Source organism: Puma concolor, chromosome C1 (genome assembly GCF_028749965.1).
Source record: "Puma concolor isolate L17-30 chromosome C1, mPumCon1.1.hap2, whole genome shotgun sequence".
Lineage (NCBI taxonomy): Eukaryota > Metazoa > Chordata > Mammalia > Carnivora > Felidae > Puma > Puma concolor.
The window spans coordinates 201,930,182-201,953,183 of NC_141674.1; the positions used below are offsets into that span (position 1 = coordinate 201,930,182).

General features: G+C 45.2%; 1 protein-coding gene across 2 annotated transcripts in view; it reads right to left on the reverse strand.

Annotated features, from left to right (window-relative positions):
- MREG (melanoregulin) overlaps nt 1-23,002 on the reverse strand; it is a 62,847-nt gene that overhangs the window by 26,862 nt on the left and 12,983 nt on the right. For both annotated transcript variants that reach the window (XM_086719574.1, XM_025912500.2), the window contains exon 2: nt 14,663-14,822. In XM_086719574.1, the coding sequence (XP_086575700.1) occupies nt 14,663-14,755 (93 nt within the window). In that variant the 5' untranslated portion in view covers nt 14,756-14,822. The remainder of the gene's footprint in view (nt 1-14,662; nt 14,823-23,002) is intronic.

Here is a 23,002-nt window from a genome sequence, read left to right on the forward strand (position 1 = left end):
TCCACTTCATCCTGACACATTACCCATCCCCTCCAGACTTCAGCCTGGAGAAGCAAAGGGTTTAACAGCTTAAGGGTATGTACTTTAGTCATTTCCCATTAGAAAAAAACCTGAAACCTTACTGCCTTTAGACAGGTCACAGCATCCATGATATAAGAAGAGGGCATTTTAGAATTAATTTTTGGAGACTGCCATGATTGGGTTGAAAGGACCCATGGGCAACCCCGCTCGAGCATTCCTTGGTTTGAAGGTCTCTCTCTCCTTACAAGCTGTTGCCGTTCCTGCTTCTACCTCCCTGAGAGCACCCGCAGACTGTAAGTAATAGTTGGGAAAGGGGCCAGGGCTAATGGGTAAGAGGTCATAGTCATGAAGCATGGTCTATGTTTAGTAACACCTCAACTGCAATGGATTTTTATCACCACCACTTTATACTTGGTTTCAAAACTTTCTGGTAAATTCACCAAAGCTGACAAAAAAGAGAAGAAGAGAAAAATCAGCTCAGACAGACTGGAGTGCGTTCAGCTGTAAAACTGAACAAAAATATTCTGGTTGTGCTTCAAACGACTCCCTCATCACTTGCTCAGTATCTGGGCCTGGTTAATCAGCAAGAGCACCTGATCTTCTGGTTCTTGGTTTGAAAAACTTGATTCCACAGCCAAGAATGGCAACACTGTGGCCCCAAAATACATTTCCCACCTGCTGGCGGCCTCCCTCCTACTGCAAAATATTATTTATGGAAGAAGGAACGAGGTTAATTTTGACTCAGGTCTATTGAAATTTGCTCCAAGTTAAGTTTTGGAATAATAACAAAGACAACAACAATGTGATGTAAGAGCTTGGGCATGGCTTTACCTCACCTAATTTGTAATTAAACATGACAAGTATTTCAAGAGGGTGTATACCCAGTTTCTCTTCATGAGCCATGCGGCCTGCCTCTTATTGCAAAACCATGCACACAGCTCACTCCTGCACTGTAAGCAGCACGATCCTGTGGAACCAGGTAGCCAGGGCTAGGGCACCCAAATGGAAGAGTGGTTTTATAACAAGAAAAAGATGTTTCCTTCCAGAACACTTCAGGGATTTTAAGTCTGAGAAGCAGCAGATCTGGGCCCCCACCAGAACGCCATCGAGTTCAATCAAAACCAGAAAGCAAGCCAAGCTATTCTTACAGAAAACTCTTCGGGAGCCTTCCCGAAATCCCCCAGCCGAGCACATTCACATCATGAAGTCCCCGCGTGCCAGGATCCAGGACTCGCACAGGCGCTGTGCAATTAAGAGCCATTTTCGGTTATTCTACCATGAATGAAACCAACCAAAGGAAGGGGCGGGGTGGGGGTAGGGGGTTGAGGGGGAAGCGGGAGGTGAAGAAGCCAAAAATAAAGCCCTGTTAATTACCAACTGCACCAGGCAGTTGGAGGGGACGGAGCTTCAGAGAAACAGCCCAATTTAGCAGAAGAATGTGACAATGTTGAAAAGATAAATACTGATTGCTTCACGCACTGTCTGCCTCAGTCCATTTCAGCAGAGTTCCTCAAAGTTTGCTCCAGCTCCTCGTAAATTAACTCTCATTCTGTCTCCCCACCACCACCACCCTCCCCTTCCCCTTTTTGCAGCACACCCTCAGTACAACACACAAAACAGTTTGGAAAGACCCAGTGAAACAGCCACCATAAAGAATGCTATGAAATAATTATTGTACATGAGGTATATATATATATATATATATATATATATATATATATATATGAAGTAAAACATGCATATGATCTAAAACTGTTTTCAGGCAGTACATGTTTCCCTGAAGTTAAAGGAAAGTAGAAGTCCCCCCTCCCTGAACCCACTCCTCCTCCCCAGGGGTCACCATGACTAACAAGCTTACAGGTAATCTTCCAGAAATTTCACTACTATGTATTAGCATTTAGCTTTTATACAAACCGGATGACATTATGCATATCCACTTAGCAATAGATCCTAACTACCTTTCCAAGTCAGTACCTATAAATCCTATCTCATGATTTTTTTAACTAGCACTTTCATTGGATATTTTATTTCCAGCTTTTTACTTTTTTTTTCCAAAACAATTCTGCAAAGAACATGTATCTGTTTAACCGCGTGAGAATATCCATAGGATGGACTGCCAACAGAAAAACTGCCGAGCACACTGATTTCATTTAGATTCAATATTTAGGCTACTCCACCTTAAAAAGACTTTCAACCTGGTGAAATGTAGCCAAAATGACAAATGAGGAAGCAGAGGCGCTATTTTGATCACAAGGGATACCATTCTGGGGCAACAGCTTCCCATGGGCTCTCTCGTTTCTCAGCCAAGAGAAAAATGTAGGTCTTTACTGAATGCTGCCGCAGGCTGCTTGGGCAAAGATTCCTCAAAGCTCAACAGTCCCATTGCTTTCTGTGCCCTCAGGCCAGCTTTATGTATTAAATAATAAACCAAGAAAATGAGTTAAGACTTCCATTGCAGAGTGTGACTAACTATGGGCAGCAGGGACGGTATCAGTACTTGGTTGAGAAAACAGTCAAGAGGTCTCCTGGGAGAAAACGAGCTACAGTAGGACTCGCGGAGCCTTGGCGGTGCCTTCAGTTCTATTTGCAATCATCTGTGTGCTTCACTTGGACTACAATGTCTAGAGATCCCTCCTTTCTATTCTTAATCTGCTGACTCTGTGTGGGTATTTGCCTAGCCTCTTCACCAAGTTGAGCCTTTATTTGAAATACTTCTCTTGCTCTCAGCCCCAGATTCATCCACTATTACATTAGTCCAGATTTCTCTTGATTCCACATTCTGCTGCCTGCCCTCCTAAATCCTGTGTCCAGTGCCTGAGCCTACTGTTCCCCTAGGGGTGATGTTCAGAAATATCTATCTACTACCACCAAGGGGCAAGGTGTCTAAGCAAATTACATGAATAACTTTATACTGGAGATGAAAGCATCAGGTTATCATTATCACATCTGGAGGACAATGGTAGTGAGCCTAGTATATGAAACATACTTAGAGCAGCACCTGGTACACAGTAAATGCTCCATAAATGTCACTTGCCATGATTCCTTTTCACAAAGCTACCTTCTGGTCTGGTCACTGATTTCCCTTACAGATTTCATTATAGAGGAGAGACTGCACTGACCAATCAAGTTTATGGCCCACTAAACAGTTATATATATTTGGGTTTATACAACAGTCTCTTGTGAATTTGGTTACCGTGAGTAAAACCCCCTGGGATGGTTAATTAGATGTCAACTTGTCTGGGCCACAGTACCCAGGTATTTGGTCAAACATTATTGTGGATGTTTCTGGGAAGGTATTTTGGGGATGAGATTAATATTTTAATTGGTATCCTCTGAGTAAAGCAGATTACCCTTCATAATATGGATGGACCCTAACCAAACACTTGAAGGCTTTAATAGAACGAAGGGTAATCTTCATGCAAGAAGGCAAACTGCCTTTGGACTTGAACTGCAATTCTTCTCTGATTCTCCAGCCTGCCAGCCTCCCTCATCAGATTTTGGATTCACCAAGCCTTCACAACTGTGAGCCATTTCCTTAAAATAAATATCTCTCAATATCTATAGATAGATAATAGATACACGGTAGATAAGTAGATAGATGATAGATAGATAGATAGATAGATAGATAGATAGATAGATAGATAGATGATAGATACATGGTAGATAGGTAGATAGATAGACAGATAGTAGATAGTAGATAGATAGATAGATAGATAGATAGATAGATAGATAGATAGACAGATCCTGTTGTTTCTTTTCTCCGAAGAACTCTAACACCCTCTCTGTGTTCGTATAGCTCTATGTGCTCTGAAAAATTCAAGTTCAAAATTTGCAAAGCTGATCACCAGATGTTGGGCAGAAATGACACCACATGCAGTACTGAAAGCCTGTGAGCTTCGCATGAACAACCGACCAGCTTCCCTCACATACACACCCATCACACTGACCTAAGAATAGCCGTGAACCTGGAAGTGGGTCTTTTTATGAGGAAAGTAGAAACTCTAACTTAATAGAAGTATCAATCAACCAGTTAGTTCTCATACTGAGTTGAGAGGTGGGGATATAGGAAGGACAGAAAAGAATTTTCTTACATTGTTGACACTAAATTAACATCAAGACTAAAAAACAATTAGCCTTTCAGGTATGTGAAAAAACAGACAAGACTTTAAATCAAACCTACTTGATTCATCGTTAGACATGTAATTTTTTAAATGTTCATTTTTAGAGAGACAGACAGAATGAGAGAGGGAAGGACGGGCAGAGAGAGAGGTAGAGAGAAAATCCCAAGCAGGCTCCATGCTGTCAGCACAGAACTGGACGTGGGGCTCAAACCCATGAACGATGAGATCATGAGCTGACTGAAATCAAGAGTGGGATGCTTAACCAACTGAGCTACCCAGGCACCTCTAAACACATCATTTTTAACAAAATTAATCAAAAAATAAACACAACAGGCAGAATTTGAGCTTCTGTTGAAACAAATCATGTATATCAACTTTGAAAAAATAATCACACATTGGAGTTTCCTTAAGAGGGAAATAAGTTGGACAGTGTCTTATACTTTTTCTCCAAAGTTCTATACCTATCCATTTATTTGAACACCTGTTTATTACTGGTCACATTTATTTTTTAATTTTTTAAAATGTTTATTATTTGTTTTTTGAGAGAAAGAGACAGAGCATGAGCAGGGGAGGGGCAGAGAGAGAGGGAGACACAGAATCCTGAACTGGCTCCGGGCTCCGAGCTGTCAGCACAGAGCCCGATGCAGGGCTCGAACTCACAACTATGACATCATGACCTGAGCCAAAGTCGGACACTTAACCGACTGAGCCACCCAGGCACACCTAATCACATTTAAAATAAAAGGTAAAGAATGGGGCACCTGGGTGGCTCAGTCAGTTGAGTGTGTCCAACTCTTCATTTCAGCTCCTAAATCTCTCCCCGGTCTCTGCCCCTCCCCTGCTCATGCTTGTTCTCTGTCTCTCTCAAAATAAGTAAAACATTAAATAAATAAATAAATAAATAAATAAATAAATAAATAAATAAATAAATAAATGGCAAAGAAAATCATTTACCTATCTACCCTACATCTTCAGAACCTGATGGCTTTCCTTCTCCACTCCACAGTCAAGGGATGACTGTGTCAGAATGACTGACAATGCTGAGTCAGAAACTCATTTCTGTTTGGACACCATCAAGAAAAGTCACTGAACCTCGTTTTAATAAATACCCTGTCCACATCAACAGACTGTGGTGAGAAGGCAGGTAATGCATGAGAGGGCACCGCGACTGTATGACCAGCAGGCATCTCTGATGATCTCATTTGTCCCAGCAAAAAACAAAGTTACTGGAGGCTTAACCTGGTATTAATCCCGGGTGTTTCAAATTTAAAAGCGGTCAACTGTAATTTGTAGACATTACAACGTTGAGGCACTTTGATGTTTTCAGCTTCTTCTCAGACTCAATTGGTTTGTGTGAGTTGTAAAAAAAAAAAAAACTAATGGAAAAATACAATTGCTATCAATGAAGCATCCTGCACCTGCTTGCCAATAAATATGTGGCCTTTCTTCTGGAAATTTCCACCTCACGAGCACACTAACTCCGGAAACACGGACATGCAGCCACCGGTTACCGGAACAGTGAAGTTCTGGATGTGGAGGAAGCTGGACTGCTTCCTGCCCATCCCCCTACTGCATTTTCCTGGAGATCCCCAAGTCCACGTCCCTCCTCTGTTTCATTGACTCGTCAGTGCTCTCAAGGTGCATTATCTACTGGCTTGCATGTATCTCTCCGGGGCCTAGAAGAAAGAGGCCCAGGAGGACGGAGTCTAAGGAACAGTGAAAGAAAGAGGCCTGGCTATTCCAGTGTAGCATAGGGATGCCCAGAAAAATAGAGCAGAATTTAGGCACGACAAGAAAGCTCCCCCACCCTGTCCCAGTCTTCTGTCCTCTCTACTTCCTTTCCACAACCAAGCAGCTCAGAGGGAGGGTCCACCAGACATCAACCTCTTCTGAGTTTACGGCCCTAATGCGGACACTTAGCAGCAATGACCGGCCACAACTGAACCCATTCTATGTGGATGGGGAAACTGATCAATCTGGAGCCATCAGCTGTTCTGTTGATCAATCTGGAGGTTAAGAAAGGTGACCGAAATAACAACTGTTAGCAAGGATATGGAGACATTGGAACCCTTCGGCAATGATTTAAATGAGGATCTAAAATGGTGCAGCCTCTGTGGAAAACAGTATGGTGGTTCCCCTAAAATATTAAATACAGACATTCCATATGATAAAGCAATTGTACTTCGGGGCAAATACCCAAAAGAATTAAAAGCAAGAACTTACATAAATATTTGTACACCTGTGTTGGCGGCAGTATTCCTCAGGAAGCAGGTCAAGTGCCCGTCAACGAATAAATGGGTAAACAAACTGTGGTTTGTACACATAGTGGAATATTATTCAGCTTTAAAAAGGAAGGAAATGCTGACACCTGCTACGACGTGAATGAACCTTGAGGACATTATGCTAAGTGAAGTGAGCCAGTCACCAAACATCCAGTCTTGTACAATTCCACTAGTACGAGCTACTTAGTCAGATTAATAAAGACACAAAGGAGAATAGTAGTTACCAGGAGCTAGTGGGGAGGAGTAATGGAGACTTCTTGTTTAACGGGTATAGGGTTTCATTTGGGAAGATAAAAATGTCCTGAAGATGCATCAAGGGGAAGGTACTCAGGCCACTGAACTGACACTTAAAAATGGTTAAAATGGTACATTTTCTATTTTATGTTATGTACATTTTACAATGAAAAAAAGAAAGGTGATCCTATGACCCAGCTTGTCTAGGGCAGCCCCAGTTTGTATCTTTGGCCTGGCATACTTCATATTAGCACCTCCTTTTCTTTACTTGAGACTTGCGACCATCCCAAACTGGGCTGCAACCAGCACGACAACTCTAATGTTATATCACCATTCAGTGTCTCCCATCCAAGTACTAACCAGGCCCGACCCTGCTTAGCTTCCAAGATCAGACGAGATCGGGCAGGTTCAGGGTGGTATGGCCGTGGACACTATTCAGGGTCTCTAGCTGAAACATGGGATGGGCATAACTCCCACCCCCAAATCTATCTACCTCCAAAGCCCGTGCTTTCTACCAGCTCACACCCTAATCAATATCTAATGATTTTCCCTGTCTACATCAAGCTTTCTAATATTTATTATTTCAACTCTGCTGGCTTATATAGACCTTTGATGTGCTACCTACTTCATAAAAAACATTACCTTAATGCTAATCTCCAGAAACGGGCATATATATATATATTTAACAATATATATATATTTAATGTTTTATGTCTATGTACTTCGACAGAGAGAGAGAGAGTGCAAGGGGAGAGGGGCAGAGACAGAGGAGAGAGAGAATCCCAAGCAGGCTCTGCACTGTGAGTGTGGAGTCTGACGCAGGCTCAATCCCACGAACCTCAAGATCATGACCTGAGCCAAAATCAAGAGTTGAACACTCAACTGACTGAGCCACCCAGGTGCCCTTACATATATATATATATATATATATATATATATATATATATATATATATATTTTTTTTTTTTTTTTTTTTTTTTTTTTTTTAAGTGGGTGGACAAGAATAGAAGGGAACATCACAGACCAACAGAATGCCTTCTGGTGTGGTCCAGTGGACTTCTGAACATGGAATGGTTCCTTGGGTGTTAAAAAGTCCCAAAACAACAGCATCTGGAGGATGTTACACGCAGTGGCCAATACAGGTTGACATGAAACACTATGGAATCACTCTGTGACTCCACTGATACAGTGTGTGTGATATCAACAAACACAAAGACCAGAGCATCTACTTGAGGCAGGAAGTCAGCATCCGTTTGGTAAGTTCCTCTTTGACCAAAAAGATTCCACTGAGGCTATCTTCTAAGCTCACTAGAGAGATGGGAGCACTGTTTCCCTACTGGCTTCTGGGTCATCCAGATTGAGCTGGGATCCCAATTTCGCCACTCATTTCCTCCAGCACCGTGCAAAGATGACTCAAAGTCTCTAATGTTATGTGTCAAAATGCCTCCTTCGTGGGGTCACTGTGAGAATTCAGTATTCGCCTGTAGAGTATGCTGCATGCTGCTTAGCACACAGCATAATAATACTGCCACCTAGAAACCAGAGGGTAAGACCACTTGATTCTCAGATCCTCATAAGCATTTTTATTCTCTCCCCCGCTCACCCAAATATTCACCAGCACTAGCAAAGTAAGGGAAAGAATGGCTGCATTCAACAATCCAGATGATCTGGGTTCCCAAAGAAAAAGGCCTTTGGGAGAACCCAGAGTTATCTGGAGAATTGCCTCAATGTTCCCCTATTCTGCTCTCCATGCTCGTCATAAAGCTTGCAGTCCTTTCTCCAACAGTAGCCAACGTTCACCCACTTCCAGCACAGGTCCTGTCCCACGTGTCTCATTGCCTCACATCGTCCGACCAGATACTCCACTCACCTCTGGCTCTGTCTTTCTTTCCCTTCAGTACCAGGGATATGACAGGCTAAGTGTATCATCCAGACACTGCCAACAGCCCCTGGGAAGGTCTGTTGCTAATTTAAACGTTTTATAGGACCTGTTGACAAAGCCTGCCAACACTCTTCAAAGCAGAATCCCGACACACAGGAAGAGCAAACAAACTGTAAACCAGGAACATTTTACGTTTTTGCTTCTGTGGTCTTAAAAAACATACCACGTGTGTAGCTGCTCCCCAGGGTCCAGCAAAGTGGGGCTTTTATGGGATCACTCCAGCTACACAAGCATCTAGTGTTCACAGGGATCCTGCTGCTGGTGTATAAATACTGCCTTGCTCAGTGACAGGGAGGCAGGCATTGGTCATGAGAACAACATACATTTCTGAGCACGTGATGACTTAAGGGCTTTAAAATAGGCATAGAGTGGCACCTGGGTGGCTCAGTCAGCTAAGCGTCTGAGTTTGGCTCAGATCATGATGTCGTGGCTTGTGAGTTCGAGCCCAGCTTCCGGCTCTGTGCTGAGCCTGCTTCAGATTCGCTGTCTCCATTGCTCCCTGCCCCTCCCCCGCACTCTCTCTCTCTCTCTCTCTCTCTCTCTCTGTCTCTCTCTCTCTCAAAAATGAATAAATGTTAAAAAATTTTTTTTAAATAGGCATAGAATTTCTATCACTGATTACACCAAATACACATTACCAATGTTGCACCAAATAGTGCTTAAAAGTGTTCGGAAGAACGATCTGGTTTTTAGCATTTATTTTCATAAAGAAACTGGTATAAAAAAGTCTTTTTTAGCGGAATAAAAATGCTGACTGCTACTGAACCGTCAGAAGAGACACCAAATAACCTAAGTCAGAGAACACCAAACAAAGTGGAGAAGGGATGGAAGGGAACAAGAGAAACCGTCTTGGAGCCATTAAAACAGAAGCCCGGGATAGGAGCCTTATCCCGGCTTTGACTTTGAATGGAATGAGCATGGATTAGCACCTCCCCCGCTCCCCTGAAAGGTCTGCTATGTCACAACCGAGTAAGTCAGGATCCTCAGACTCAACATAGCTCTTGTCCCACTGATCTGAGAATGCCGTTCACTCCTCTGGCATCAACAAGTCACAGAGAGAGACTTGGGCCAGACGTGGCTCACCCATATTGACATCTACCTCGAATTGCAGACAGTGTCTATTCCTCTCTCGCGATTTCAATCGTGGCGCTCTTTACAAAGGACCTCTCTGGATTCACAAAGCCAAGACTCAAATCTCAGCTTCACACTTTCGGCTGTGTGGCCCCGGGCAGGCGGCTTCCAAAAGAAACAGCAACGGTACCTGCCTCACTGAGTTGTTGTGCAGAGGGCACGGTTAGTATATGTAAAGTGGTTGAACAGTGCCTGGCACTGTTTTCATTACTATTAATATCTTGAAGGACAAGACCACAATGATTAAAATTATTTATACAAATAAATAAAAAAGAGGCACTGAAATTTCATAAGCCATCATTAAGCTCCCTAGAACTGGGTGCACTATGTGAAATACGATTAGTTTAATGAGAATGAGCTAATGACACTGAGTTAGTGGCACTACTTACTCACAAACAGAAAGTATTTTACAGCATCATTCAAAGTCAAGAGCAGTAAGTTTTCCACTGCTTGGAGGTCTGTAGATGGATCATTTCTTCTACCGAAAGTCTGTTTCCAATGAGCTTTTGAAGCTTTTGCAAATGAAAGTGCATTCTATTCGATTGCAATAAATGTTACTTTTACATTTTCTGTCAGTGCAAGTCACTCTAAGTTCACGCTTTTGCTTCATGATTTACTCTGCATATACTTCTTTCCTGACTTTTTTTTTTTTCATTTTGGGAAAAGGCTGCAAATTTAGCCTTCACTATCTGCAGCATTTCCTCAACTAGGGGAATGGAGATAGTATACACACTGTTTTGAAATTATTTTTCATTTTGCAGAGGCTTCCGAATACGGACATTCTCGGCATGCTACTGCTACTCAAGGGAAACCATAACGTTCAGTTTCCCTGAATACCTTGTTTGAGCTTCTGAATGGTACCATGCAGGCATCTCTAGGGTTTCTTATACCTTAGTAGGTAGAATTCGTTTTCCTTTAGGGGCACCTGGGTGACTCAGTGGGAGAAGCATCTGACTCTTGATTTAGGCTCAGGTCATGATCTCACAGTTCAGGAGTTTGAGTCCCACATTGGGCTCTGCACTAGCAGCACAGAGCCTGCTTGGGATTCTCTCTCTCTCTCTCTCTCTCTCTCTCTCTCTCTCTCTCTCTCTCCCTCCCTCCTTCTCTGCCCCTCCCCTGCTTGCACATTCTCTCTCTCATTCTCTCTTTCTCTCAAAATAAATAAATAAACTTAAAAAAGTTTTGTTTTTCTTTCAGAACTAAAATCCCATTTTATTAACATTGTGCTAGTTTTATCCTTTGTGAAAAAGAAAATGAGCAACAGTAATAAACAAGGAACTTGCTTAAAACACAAGCCCATGGGCTTCCCACTTCTTCCTACTTAATCAATGGTGGATTCATTTTTCACTCATACTAGACAACATAACAATAATAATACGTAGTAGTCACCCTTGTTGTAAATGTTCCCTAAGCATTTGCAGCCCATACACACATTTTGTTAGCTGACACTTTTTTTAATCTAAAAATCTGGACATTTTATATGTAAATCTGGATTTTCAGCTTCCCTTAAGAATCAAAAGCTCTAGGACTTCCAGATCCACATTTTCAGCCAGGCCACCAGCTCTCTGGAGCCCAGCAGCTGTGCCCCTTACACACCGTGTGAGCCTCCAATACTCTTCAATTTTGCAGCCCCCACTGCCTTCTCCTACGTTCCTCCAAGTGGGGGCGCCGTGGCCATTCCAGCATCCTCTTTGACCCAGCAGTTCTACTCCCAAAAAAATCTACCAAAGGTCACGTGAGTCTATACGGACATCCACAGCAGCACTGCCTCAATACACCTGAATCCACATGAACATTCGTAGGGCCTGCTTGAATAAATGATGGCAAACCCAGGTAAGAGAATACTAGGGACCCCTCCCCCAAAGCAATGACATAAATCTAGAGCATCCTGAAATGGATGTATGTCTAAAACATATTACTGAGTAGAAAAAAGCAAGGTGAGGAACAGTAGGTAATGTGGGGGAAAAGAATACGTATATTAATATATGCTTTTCTATACATTTCAAATTTCTGGAAGAAAATATGAGAAACCTTTTTTAACCATGTGTACATATTACATAGACATATATAATATATAATAATACCTACACATATAATAGGATTACATACAAAATATATGCAATATATATAATATAATATATATATAATATATACCTTGTGTATATATACATATATATTTTATACTTAGAAAAAGGAAAGACCATGAGCAGAGATATGTGTTTATTATTTTTTATATATTTATTATATATATATAATATATACGCCTTGTGTGTGTATATATACATATTTTACACTTAAAAAAGAAAGTACCATGAGCACAGATATGCATATACTTTATAAATAATATATATACTCTGTGTGTGTATGTATATATATTTCACACTTAAAAAAGGAAGTACCATGAGCACAGATATGCGTATGCTTCATATATATTATATATATATATAATATATATATACCTTGTGTACATATATATATTTTACAGGTAAACAAAGGAAGCACCGTGAGCAGAGATATTTCAAATCACTTCACGTGTGGTTATCATCAATCTGTGTATTATTTACTTGACTGCCGTCTCAGTTACAGAGTACCTGCAAAGCTGAGCCTGACTCCAGTTCTCAGGCGAGGGGAAGAAAAGGCCTCCCGCGTGGCCCTCCACCCAGGCCCAAGAGCAGAACAGAGATGACTCAACAGGCCACTTGGGAAGCTGTGCTTTTCCACAGTATTTCACAGCTTGCATTGTCTTCCGCACTGGTTTTCCAACAGGAAGGACAAACGGGAGCAGAGAGGCAGGAGCTCCTCCAGGGAGAGCTGCCGGGCTCAGCTCCAAACACCCCTTCCGGCCCCTTCCACACTTACTTGGGGCCTTGGAGAGAGGGGTGTGCCGTGTATTAACGGCCCTGTTGCTGTTACCCGCGTTGGGCATGGTGGGGGCATGGAGTCTACTCTCACCAGCAGAAAGAAACCCTAGCTGGTCAGCCCAGTTCAGCGGAGTAAGGGGTTGGCTCTTCTCACCAAGGGAAAGCAAGGTGACGCATTCCTGTCCGTATGCTTCAGGAGGGCGGCCAGGCAGCAGTGCTCGGCCCCAGTGGCTTTAGGATGTGCTTTCGGTGTTACTAGGAGAGAAGCGAATTGTGCCAGGGACAGGGGATGCCGGGGACAGCCAGGAACACAGCCACTCACAGGATGCTAGGCCCCTGAGTTAAACCCTGTGACAAATGTCCAGCAGAGGCTGTCCTCTCGGCACTCCATACCCAAAAAAGGACTCTCATCAACAGCCCCTGCGGACTTTCCAAGCCCGCCCTCCCCCCAAGCGTCAAAAACCAGAGGCAACTTTCAGCCCTGCCCCCACCCTGCGATGCCCCCCTCCACACTCACTTCTAACCCCCAAAAGTATCCAAGCCGCACCAGAATAAAAGGACATATGGAACTTCTAAAAGTTATCACTTCCTGCTAATGCAGGTTTGGGGGTGGGGGGGGGATAGTTAGCAATCAACTAGCAAAAATAAAGAAACCTAGATAAGGAACAGATGACTACGCCCCCCCATCCCCCGCCACCTGCCCCCAACAACACACATACACCCTCTCTGGTACTTGATTTCAGAGCCAGCGCCTGGGGTTTGCAATGTCCCTACTCTTAGTTCCTATAAGATACAAAGTAAAACATGCAGGTCTATAGTTAATACAGATATCTACTCAGAACTAACTGATGAACGCAGAATTTAGAGAAAACCTAGGTAGTATTATGTGGAAAATTACACCCACAATACTATATTATATTGTATTCACATATAGTACTATAGTAAGAAAATAAAACATGACCCCCCTCTTAACTTATTACAGTTCTCTCCTTTTCAATATTCTAGTGTTCCTGTACCAGTAACTTGGGGGTAAGAGTTCATTAGAAGTGTTTCCAGCACCTGCCATTATCCATTTATCAAAACCCTTAGAACATATGCTACCCTGATATACTGTGGACTTTAGCTAGTAATAATGTATCAATCCTGGCTGTAACAAATGTAAGTCACTGCCGTAGTGCAAGACGTTAATAATGAGGGAAACTGTGGCCCCTGGAAGGAGTGGCTGAACTTTTCTGCTCTATTTCTCTAAAACCCTAAAACTGGGGGCGCCTGGGTGGCGCAGTCGGTTATGCGTCCGACTTCAGCCAGGTCACGATCTCGCGGTCCGTGAGTTCGAGCCCCGCGTCAGGCTCTGGGCTGATGGCTCGGAGCCTGGAGCCTGTTTCCGATTCTGTGTCTCCCTCTCTCTCTGCCCCTCCCCCGTTCATGCTCTGTCTCTCTCTGTCCCAAAAATAAATAAATGTTGAAAAAAAAATTAAAAAAAAAAATAATAAAAAAATAAAACCCTAAAACTGCTCTGAAAAAGTAATAATTTTAAAAATTGCTACTACCAAAAAAAAAAAAAAGATGGATTTCATGCCTCATCACAAAAGTTATGATACGCTGCCATTTAATCAAGAGGCACAATTTAACAAGCGATAAACAGGAAAAAGAAATAAAACGAATTCAGGCTCCGCTGATTCACAATTAGTGATAACACAAAATATCCTTCAACGTCAGTCTGAATCTTCTAACTGTGGCTTGCTACACAACCGGAAAAATTACAGAAGCACCGGTTAAGCCATGCAAGATGATCAACTGTCTTCACCACCTTCGGCAACACTGCTTTGCTGTTTCTGTAACCCTTGCATAATTGAGGTAGTAACTGGAAGTCAGTCTTATTGTTTATCGAGCCGGTCTACCAGGACCAGCTATAATTAGCAACCACAGGCTGCTAAAATACCTGCCCTCATTCCAAACATCTCCCCTTTCCTTCTTTTCTTTATTCCCAGCTGGCCTTCTCACTCACCGCTATGTGTTATTGGCCATTGTCATCGGCACACAGCAAGATCTCAAAAGGGGCTTGCTTACCTCTGAATCCTTGGCCTGCTGATTTCGAACGACTATCAAATTGTACAGGATTCGGTCGTCGTCTGCCTCTGTGTGGGACGCATCGTGAGGCATGCTCCACAAATTCTTTTCATCATCTCTCACCAGCGTTGCTCCAAATGAAGAATATGGATTGCTATCACTGTGGTGTTTAAAAAAAAAAAGGTATAAGCATTTCATAATGTATGTAATATATATAATATATGCATCCCATGTATGTAACATATGATAACAATAAAAGGTACACTATATACCCTATAATATAAAACATAATATATAAATACATACATTTCTAATGACAAGGTATGAATTATTGTCTCCAATAATTAAGCATAGCACAATAGAACAATTTTAAAAATCACTTTAAAAAACTGGCAGAGAACAAAGCCTGGGTGGCTCAGCCGGTTAAGCGTCAGACTCTTTGACTTCAGCTCAGGTCATGATCTCACGGTTCATGAGTTTGAGCCCCAAGTTGGGCTCCTCACTGTCAGCACGGAGACTGCTTGGGATTCTTTCTCTCTCTCTCTTTCTCTCTCTCTCTCTCTCTCTCTCTCTCTGCCCCTCCCCCACACATGCAATAAATAAACAAATAAAAATAAATAAGTAACTTTGAAAAAGGCAGAGAACAGACCAGACACCTGGGCAGAGGTAATTTCACTATGTTAAACATGAAATTTAGCACTACATATCCCAGCAACAAAAACAAGAAGGAAAATCCGATGGGAGAATAATATTCTCGTGAGATTAAAAGAAGAAAACAATTCACAAGAAGAGGTGAACCTTTCACCGGCTCTGAATTCAAGGAAGCACCATGAATTTAGAGCACAATGGCACAGAATAGCCACCAAACTCCTTACCAGAAAATGAAGTGATAAAAATACGTGTATCCAAATACTTCCAGTAAACAATGTGGATGTTGAGTAAGAATTTCAGTAGCCCCCTTCTTGTATGTTTGCTTAATGATTTACCCTTCACAAGGTGGTATCCGTGCTTGGGCTTATGGAGGAGGTGAGCCGCAAAGTGTCATACTCAGGACATGCTTGTACATGGCCCTGGTTAGCTTCTGTGGGACGCACAGGGCGGGTCATGCCGAGGCTACTTCCTTCATCTAATTATATGTATGAAGCACTGACTTCATGTTAATCACAGGGCTCAGTAAAACTGAGTGAAACAGACATGATCCCGGTCCTTGGACCTCACTTACAGCCTAGGGAGGGGAATACATAAATGATCAGGTGACTATATAATGAAAAATGGGGTAAGTGCTATAAAGGGGGAGTTCAGGGAGCCTTGAGAGCCAGTGGGAGAAAGCATCAGGTACACATCATAAAGAAGGGGTGCTTGAGCTTTAAGTCGAAAGAACTATGTTCTAGGCAAATGAAACAACACATTCAAAGGCCCTGGGATGGGAGGGAGCAGGGTGTAGGAATTGGAAGAAAGAGAACATTGGTGACAAAGTGATTTGGCCATAGTGTTTTCCAACATTGACTAGAAACGTGGTCTTTATTCCTAAAAGCAAGGTAAGATGTAAAAGGGCTTCAAACAGGATGTGATATGACATGCATAGAATTACATCTTCAAAGCCCTTTCTGGTTAAAGTGTGGAGAATGCTTTAGAAGGCCAAGAGTGGATCTGGGAAATTCATTAACATGCAAGAGAGGTAACTCGGATGAGACACGACAGGTATGAGGATTAGAACAGTGGTGTAGAGAAAAGCACACTATTCAGGAACGTGGACAAGGTAGGAGCTCTCCGGCTTGTTCATCTGGATGGTGAGGGCTGTCATTTTCTGGAGCAGAGCTCTAGAATGTCCCGTGATCGTGGGGTGGCCAACACACCTGCAGATGTGACGTGAGACAATGACAAAGGAGGACCAGAAGAAGACTCCCAGATAAGCAGACAACCCCTGGGAAGGAGGGATAGGAGTAGCTGACAGACGGGCTGGAGGTCAATATTGAGATTTAAACAAAAGCTAGCACTGGGGAAATCTTGTAATAGGAAGCGAAGTACTAGTCAGCAAAATGGGGTTCAGCAGCAGCAGGGGTGTGGGGGTCAGGCTACCAATCAGAGACTCAGACTTAGGAGAGCTGGCCAGGACCCACTTGTAGAAACTGGAGGAAAGGTGGGGATGGGGTTTTTGCACCAAGGCCATCAGGAGGCCAGCTATCTACATCAGACAGAGGGCTGAGACACCGGATCCTCAAATCCCTCAAGCTGCATGGTGGAGTGTAAGGGCTGGGACTGGACGAAGAGGTCAGAGCATTCCAGAAAGGGGCCACCTGTGGGGAAGCAGACACAGCACAGCCACACTGTTATCAGAGCCTCCCTGCCTCCACATAGGCTGCCCGACATGCAAAGGCTGAAACGCAGAAAGCCCTTCTTCTTAAGAGTGGTGAGCCAACGAAAGAGGACACAAATGAGGCCTCGGTGCCCTGGCCACCCAGGCTTTGACGAGCGTGTCAGATTGATTCCTTCCTTCCTTCCTTCCTTCCTTCCTTCCTTCCTTCCTTCCTTCCCTCCCTCCCTCCCTCTCTCCTTCCTTCCTTCCTTCCTTCCTTCCTTCCTTCCTTCCTTCAGTTGTTTATTCAATGAACACGGAATGGATGCCTGCTGCATACTGGGCGCTAGGCTGGGTGTTTCGGGGGGACTTGAAACCAAAGAGGACATTGCCCCTACCCTTAGCGTAACTATAATGTAATGAGAAAGTGAAATTTTAAAAAGTTAAGTATAAACAGAATGTCGTAGGAGCAGAGAGGGAGTGACAACCTGTGTGTAGATAGGAGTTCAAGAAAGATTTCATGAAGGTGACATCTAACCCAGACCTGATGAAGGCACAGCCTGTCGGCAGGAAGAGAAGCCCAGGGAAAGGAATTCTTGCAGAGGGAACAGCAGGAGCAGCACACAGAGGCTTGAGGGGCCCACAGGGCTGGGGAATTTCCAGCGTCCCTGAGTGGTTCCACCAGGCGGGGCACGCACACAGGGAAACGGCGGGGTGGGAAGAAGAAAAGGTCATTTGGGGTCAGACTGATGACAGTGCTGGGGCTTGGGCTTTAGTCTCTGAACTGTGAAAAAGTGAAGGGGATTTTGAGCCTTGTCGGGTCTGGGTTTCAGAAATAACTCTGGAGAAGAAGGAACAAGGACAAGGCTTAGGAGGCTTAGGAGACAGTAGGTGTGGTGTTCAGGGCCTGAACTTTGAGGTCCTATGTCAGGGCCCGGGAGCGGCTGTGGGGGTGGAGTGCAGCAGGGGATGGGCAGGGCTCCCCTGGCAGAGAAAGAAAGAAGCCCACAAACCAGCCACAACAAGAAAGGCCGCTCAATTTAAATCTCATTTGCTGGGGTTACAAGGAAGGTTTCTTTGGGGAGGTGGAGTTCTGCTAATAAAAACATGTGTCCCCATCATGTGAAATACTGGTTGGGGTGAGCACGTACGACGGTGTGGCTGGGGAAATGGGGCGGGGACGGTCATGAGAGGCCGCGCCGCAGTGCAGTGAGGCAGGCAATGGCAGTGCTAGTGCCCTGTGGCACGCAGCCCGGAGGTGCCAGGAGAGAGTCAAAGCGGATGTGGGCCAGGGATGCCTTTAACTGGGACGGCGCGGAGGAGGGAGGCCAAGGCTGACCTTGAGCTCACAGGGCAGTCAGAGAGGGGTCAGGATCTGGGTTTGGGAACAAGGGCAGGGCCGGACATGTAGACTAGGGAGAAATGCACCTGCGTTTCTATCGCCTCGACAGCCTGGGGAGTAAGGAAAGGTCTCACGGGGATAGCTAGACTTAAAAAGCAGGGATAGTGGGGTGATTGGAAAGAGCAGGTGAGAGCCGAGGAAGACAGAAAGTTGGGCCAAGAGGAATACCAAAGGGCAGGCAGACACCGGAGAGGTGCCCGTGACGCGAAGGGTACCATCGTCACTTGCTTTCCGCCTGACAGATTTTACAGCCACTGACACACCATCTCTGCACCACACAGCGCTTTGCACAAGGGCTTCCACGTCCCATCCTTCCTGTTACACAACCATCTGAGGTCAGAAGAGTAAGTAACACTATCCTGCTTTGCAGACAGGGACCAGCCTTCGGAGTTGCTTGACTTTCGTTGCTTAGGCGGCCAGCTGACAGCGTCCTCCCGGCATGAGGTCCCCAGTGGGGTGGCTCCAAGCAGTACATGTCACAGACGTGACCTCCAAATGCCGTGACGGGGATACACTCACGAATGGAGCGGCTCAGATAACAGCTACCCGTGTGAAGCCCTCCCTGCACAAACCGGCAAGTTCCCCCGGGGCGTCCCCTCCTGGCATCCAGACCCCAGGGGCACACAGAAGCTGCAGCCATGGCTGCTGATGCCATGGTACACGTCCCTCTCGGGCCACGAAACCCTAGTACTTTCCTGAAGCCACTCTTTTATTTGTCCCCGAATCTGTTTCATTTGTGTAAGTCTTGACTCTTCAACGAGCTGGTGAGTTCCTCTAGGGCAGATTGTACCCTGGACCTTCTGACATTCCACATGACCTGGCAGGGTGGGGCGCAAAGAAGGTGCTTCAAAAGTACTTGTCAAAAAAGTAAATAAAAAATAAACAAATAAAAGTACTTGTCGAAAGCAGCAAAGTGACCTATTAAAGGAAATCTCAGACATAATTCATTGTCGTCACCTTTTTAAAGCTTCCCAAAAGCAGGTTTAGAAATTAGCCAGAATCCACCTGCATAATCGGTAACCGACATTTGACCATGAATACTCTAGCCACTTTTCTAGCAATCCACAATTTCTTTGCATGTTTTGAGCTTATGACAGGTGCCTCCCTGGCAAGCCCCCTGCCTCTAACAACCAGTCTCTCTCTCCCTCCCTCTTTGTCTCTCTCTCTTCTCTTTCACCCAACACACACACACTCACACATGAACATGCGTGGCTCCGGCCAATGCAAAACACAGCCTCTCCTGCTTAATCTGCACACCTAAAGGACGCTCTACAGGACAGCCACCACCAGGCCCGTTTAGAAGGGCTCATGTCTCCAGACAGGGGCTGCCTCCAGAGTTCTCTCCATGCCTCGCCCTTCCCTAATTGTGAGCAGCATTGCCCTGGCATCCTATGAGTGTCAGACTTCCTGGTCACTGACACCTGGGGGGACATACAACAGGAAAGAGAATCGAGAGCTTCTGCCTCTGGGTGAGCAATAACTCTGACCTGTGGTGTTTTCTTGTGGCTCCCGCCGTCCTCCTGAGTGTGGAATCTGACCTGTGCATCTGGTCAACCAAACACTGGTCAAGATGAAGGTGAAGGAGGGTGTGTGTTCATGCAGAAGGTTCTGTCAAACCCCACCCCAACCGGCTCACTGGATCCCGGATTCTGTGCTCTGGCATGCTAGTCCCTGCTCCTTTTATCCTGTACCGCTACTTACCCACGGCATTAATCCACTTTATTTTAAAATTTTAAACCCTTGGAGTGGAGATACCAGAAGAAAGAAATGTCTAAAGCAAACAACTAGAGAGCTTGGGAACCTTGTGTGCCAGAGACTGTGAAGGGAATTTTACTGTGTAAAGAGAATTCAGTGCAAAGGCCCTGAGGTCTGAGCCCAGGTAGCCCAGGGAGGACAGAAGGCAGGGAGGGAGGGCAGGTTGAGTCAGGAACTTCATTTTCTCTCCCTCCCCCCTATAATGTTTCTAAAAGGTTCTAAAGAAAGTGAGAGCAGCTGTTTTGCCCCTGGCCACCATCTGCTGATGATAAATATTTTATTAACCTCGGGTATTTGAGAGGTGGCTCTGAAGTTACATTAGAAGCAGAAGCGGCTTTCACTCCCAAAATATAGGATGATTCTACCCCTAACCCCACCGGGGAGCACAAGACTGAATCACTCCAGAGTCTCTCCTTTCCACCCATCTACAGCTCACAGGAGACTCAAGACCTAGCAACACTGGACTTCCCCCCCTGGGGACTGCGGGTGCAAAGTGCTGGTGGGCATTAAGGCTGCTTACCAAGAGTTTCCAGAACTTTCCATGAGTCCTCACTACCAACCATGTGTAAAAGATTTTGGAAGTCCCCACAGCATACCAGGCTGGCTGCTGATGCCCACAGCTGCAGTGACTTTACTGTTCTCCCCACAGACAGGCTGTGTGTCCATGTTCTCCGGTTTAAGACTGAAGGCCTGGGTGGCACAGTCACTAAGTGTCCAACTCTTGATCCCAGCTCGAGTCATGAGCTCATGGTTTGTGAGTCTGAGGCCCATGTTGGGCTCTGCATTGATCATGCAGAGCCTGCTTGGGATTCTCTCTCTCTCCCCCTCTCTCTCTCCAAATAAACTAAAAAAAAAAAAAAAGAAAAAAAAGAAAAAGAAAAGAAAAAGAAAAAAGATTGAAATCCCCAAAACAGTGAAGACACAAAATCTTCAGTAAACAGCAACCAAAGGTCTCAAAAGGCAGACCCCAAAGGCTGCCTGGTGGCACCCCCTTGACTACTTAAGGACTCCTCAACCGATTTCCCACCAAGAACTGAATTGCCTATGGAGCCCCTGGTTTCCAGAACTTTCCCTTCCTCTCTAAGGAAACCTCCCAGTGACAGGGCAGGTGGATCCAAGATCCTCTCCCTCTCCTTCTTTTCCCCTTCCCCCTCCATCTCTGTCTCTCTCTCTCTCTCTCTCTCTCTCTCTCTCTCCTTCCCCCTCCCCCTCCCTCCTTCCCTTCTTTCTTCCAGTCTTTCCTCCCTCCCTGCCTCCCTTCTTCCCTCCTTACTTTCCCTCCCTTTTTCCTTCCTTCCCTCCTGCCGGATACTCTGGCTCTTTCTCAAAGGTTACAAGATCCATTATTTAACCACAGTGTAAACATGGCTCCACAGATCTGGGAGTTCTTCTCAGCACGTCACCACCGAAGTCCATGACTTCCTTCAATGCCAGAGTCACAACCCGCCTCAGTGTGAAGGATGAAAAGCAGCGACGCGGGGCCTGTGCTGTGGCCCTGCTGCCTGTCCTGTGCTCCTGGGCTCCCTGCCTTCCATGGCCATTGTGTCTCATGCCTTTGTACGGTGCCGTCAGGCCTGCAGATGGCCCGGACAGAAACCCTGTGAGGCGGGCAGGGAGGCTGAGGAGACGCCAGGGCTCGGGAGAACGAGACCCAGTCCTTGGTCCCTCCTCTGCTCGCACTCATCCTGGTCACCTCACCCAGTCTCAGGGGTTCAAATACCACCTGCATGAGGAAGGTTCCTAAGTCTATACCTGTGTCCGCAGGCTCCTACGCCTCCTGCCTCTTCCCCATTTCTGTGGGTGTGTGATAGAGGGCTCGAGCACACCGTGGCCAAAGCCAAGAGCCTGGTCCTCCCACGGGCCTCCCCACCAGCAGGCTCTGCTTGGATAATGGAACCTGCATCCTTCCAACCGTTCAGGCCAAAATCTTTGATGTCATCCTCGGCTCTCTCGTCCCCTACCTCCAGTCCATCAGAAAGTTCTATTGGCTCTACGTGAAAAAAAATGTCCACCTCTGCCCCTGCCACCCCGAGCCAAGGATAAAAGGAATAGGCACTAACACACCACAGCACGGAGTCTGGGATCTGGTGAGCCAGGGTGGGACGGTACATCTTATATAAGAATCCCTCCAATTATTTTTTCCGCTGGTCTACCTCTTGCTACCATTGCCTCCCACCAATTCCATCCCTAATACAACAGCCAAAGCGATCCCTTTACGATGTAAATCAGACCGCGTCACCCCTCCCTCAAAACCCATTCGGTCTAGAATATAAGGCAAAGTCATCCAGTGTTCTGTGAGGCCCCATATGACACCCCAGGCACTCTGGCCTCTTCGCTGTTCCCTGAACCCCTCAGTCACACTGGCTGATCCTTCTACCTAGAATGCTTTCCCCCAGGTATCCACACACCTCGCTCTCTCCCCTTCAAATTTTTATTTACACATCAGCTCCCCGGGGCGCCTGGGTGGCTCGGTTGGTTAAGCATCCAACGTCAGGTCGTGATCTTGTGGTTTGTGAGTTCGAGCCCTGTATCGGGCTCTGCGTTGACAGCTCGGAGCCTGGAACCTGCTTCGGATTCTGTGTCTCCCTCTCTCTCTCTGCCCCTCCCCTGCTTGCACTCTGTCTCTCTCTCTCTCTCAAAAATAAATAAACATTAAGAGTAAATTTTTAATAAGTAAATAAATAAAATAGACACCAGCTCCTCAATGAAGCCTGCCCTGAATAATCTACTTAAAATGGCAAGCATGCTCCCCTGCCCATGCTCTGCCTTTTCTTTTTCCTGTGCACTTACTTACCTTCCAATTTACCTATTACGTTTGCTGCTTCCTCTCCCACTAGAATAAAAGCCCCACGGGGACAGGACCACTACCTACTTTGCTCAGTGATAT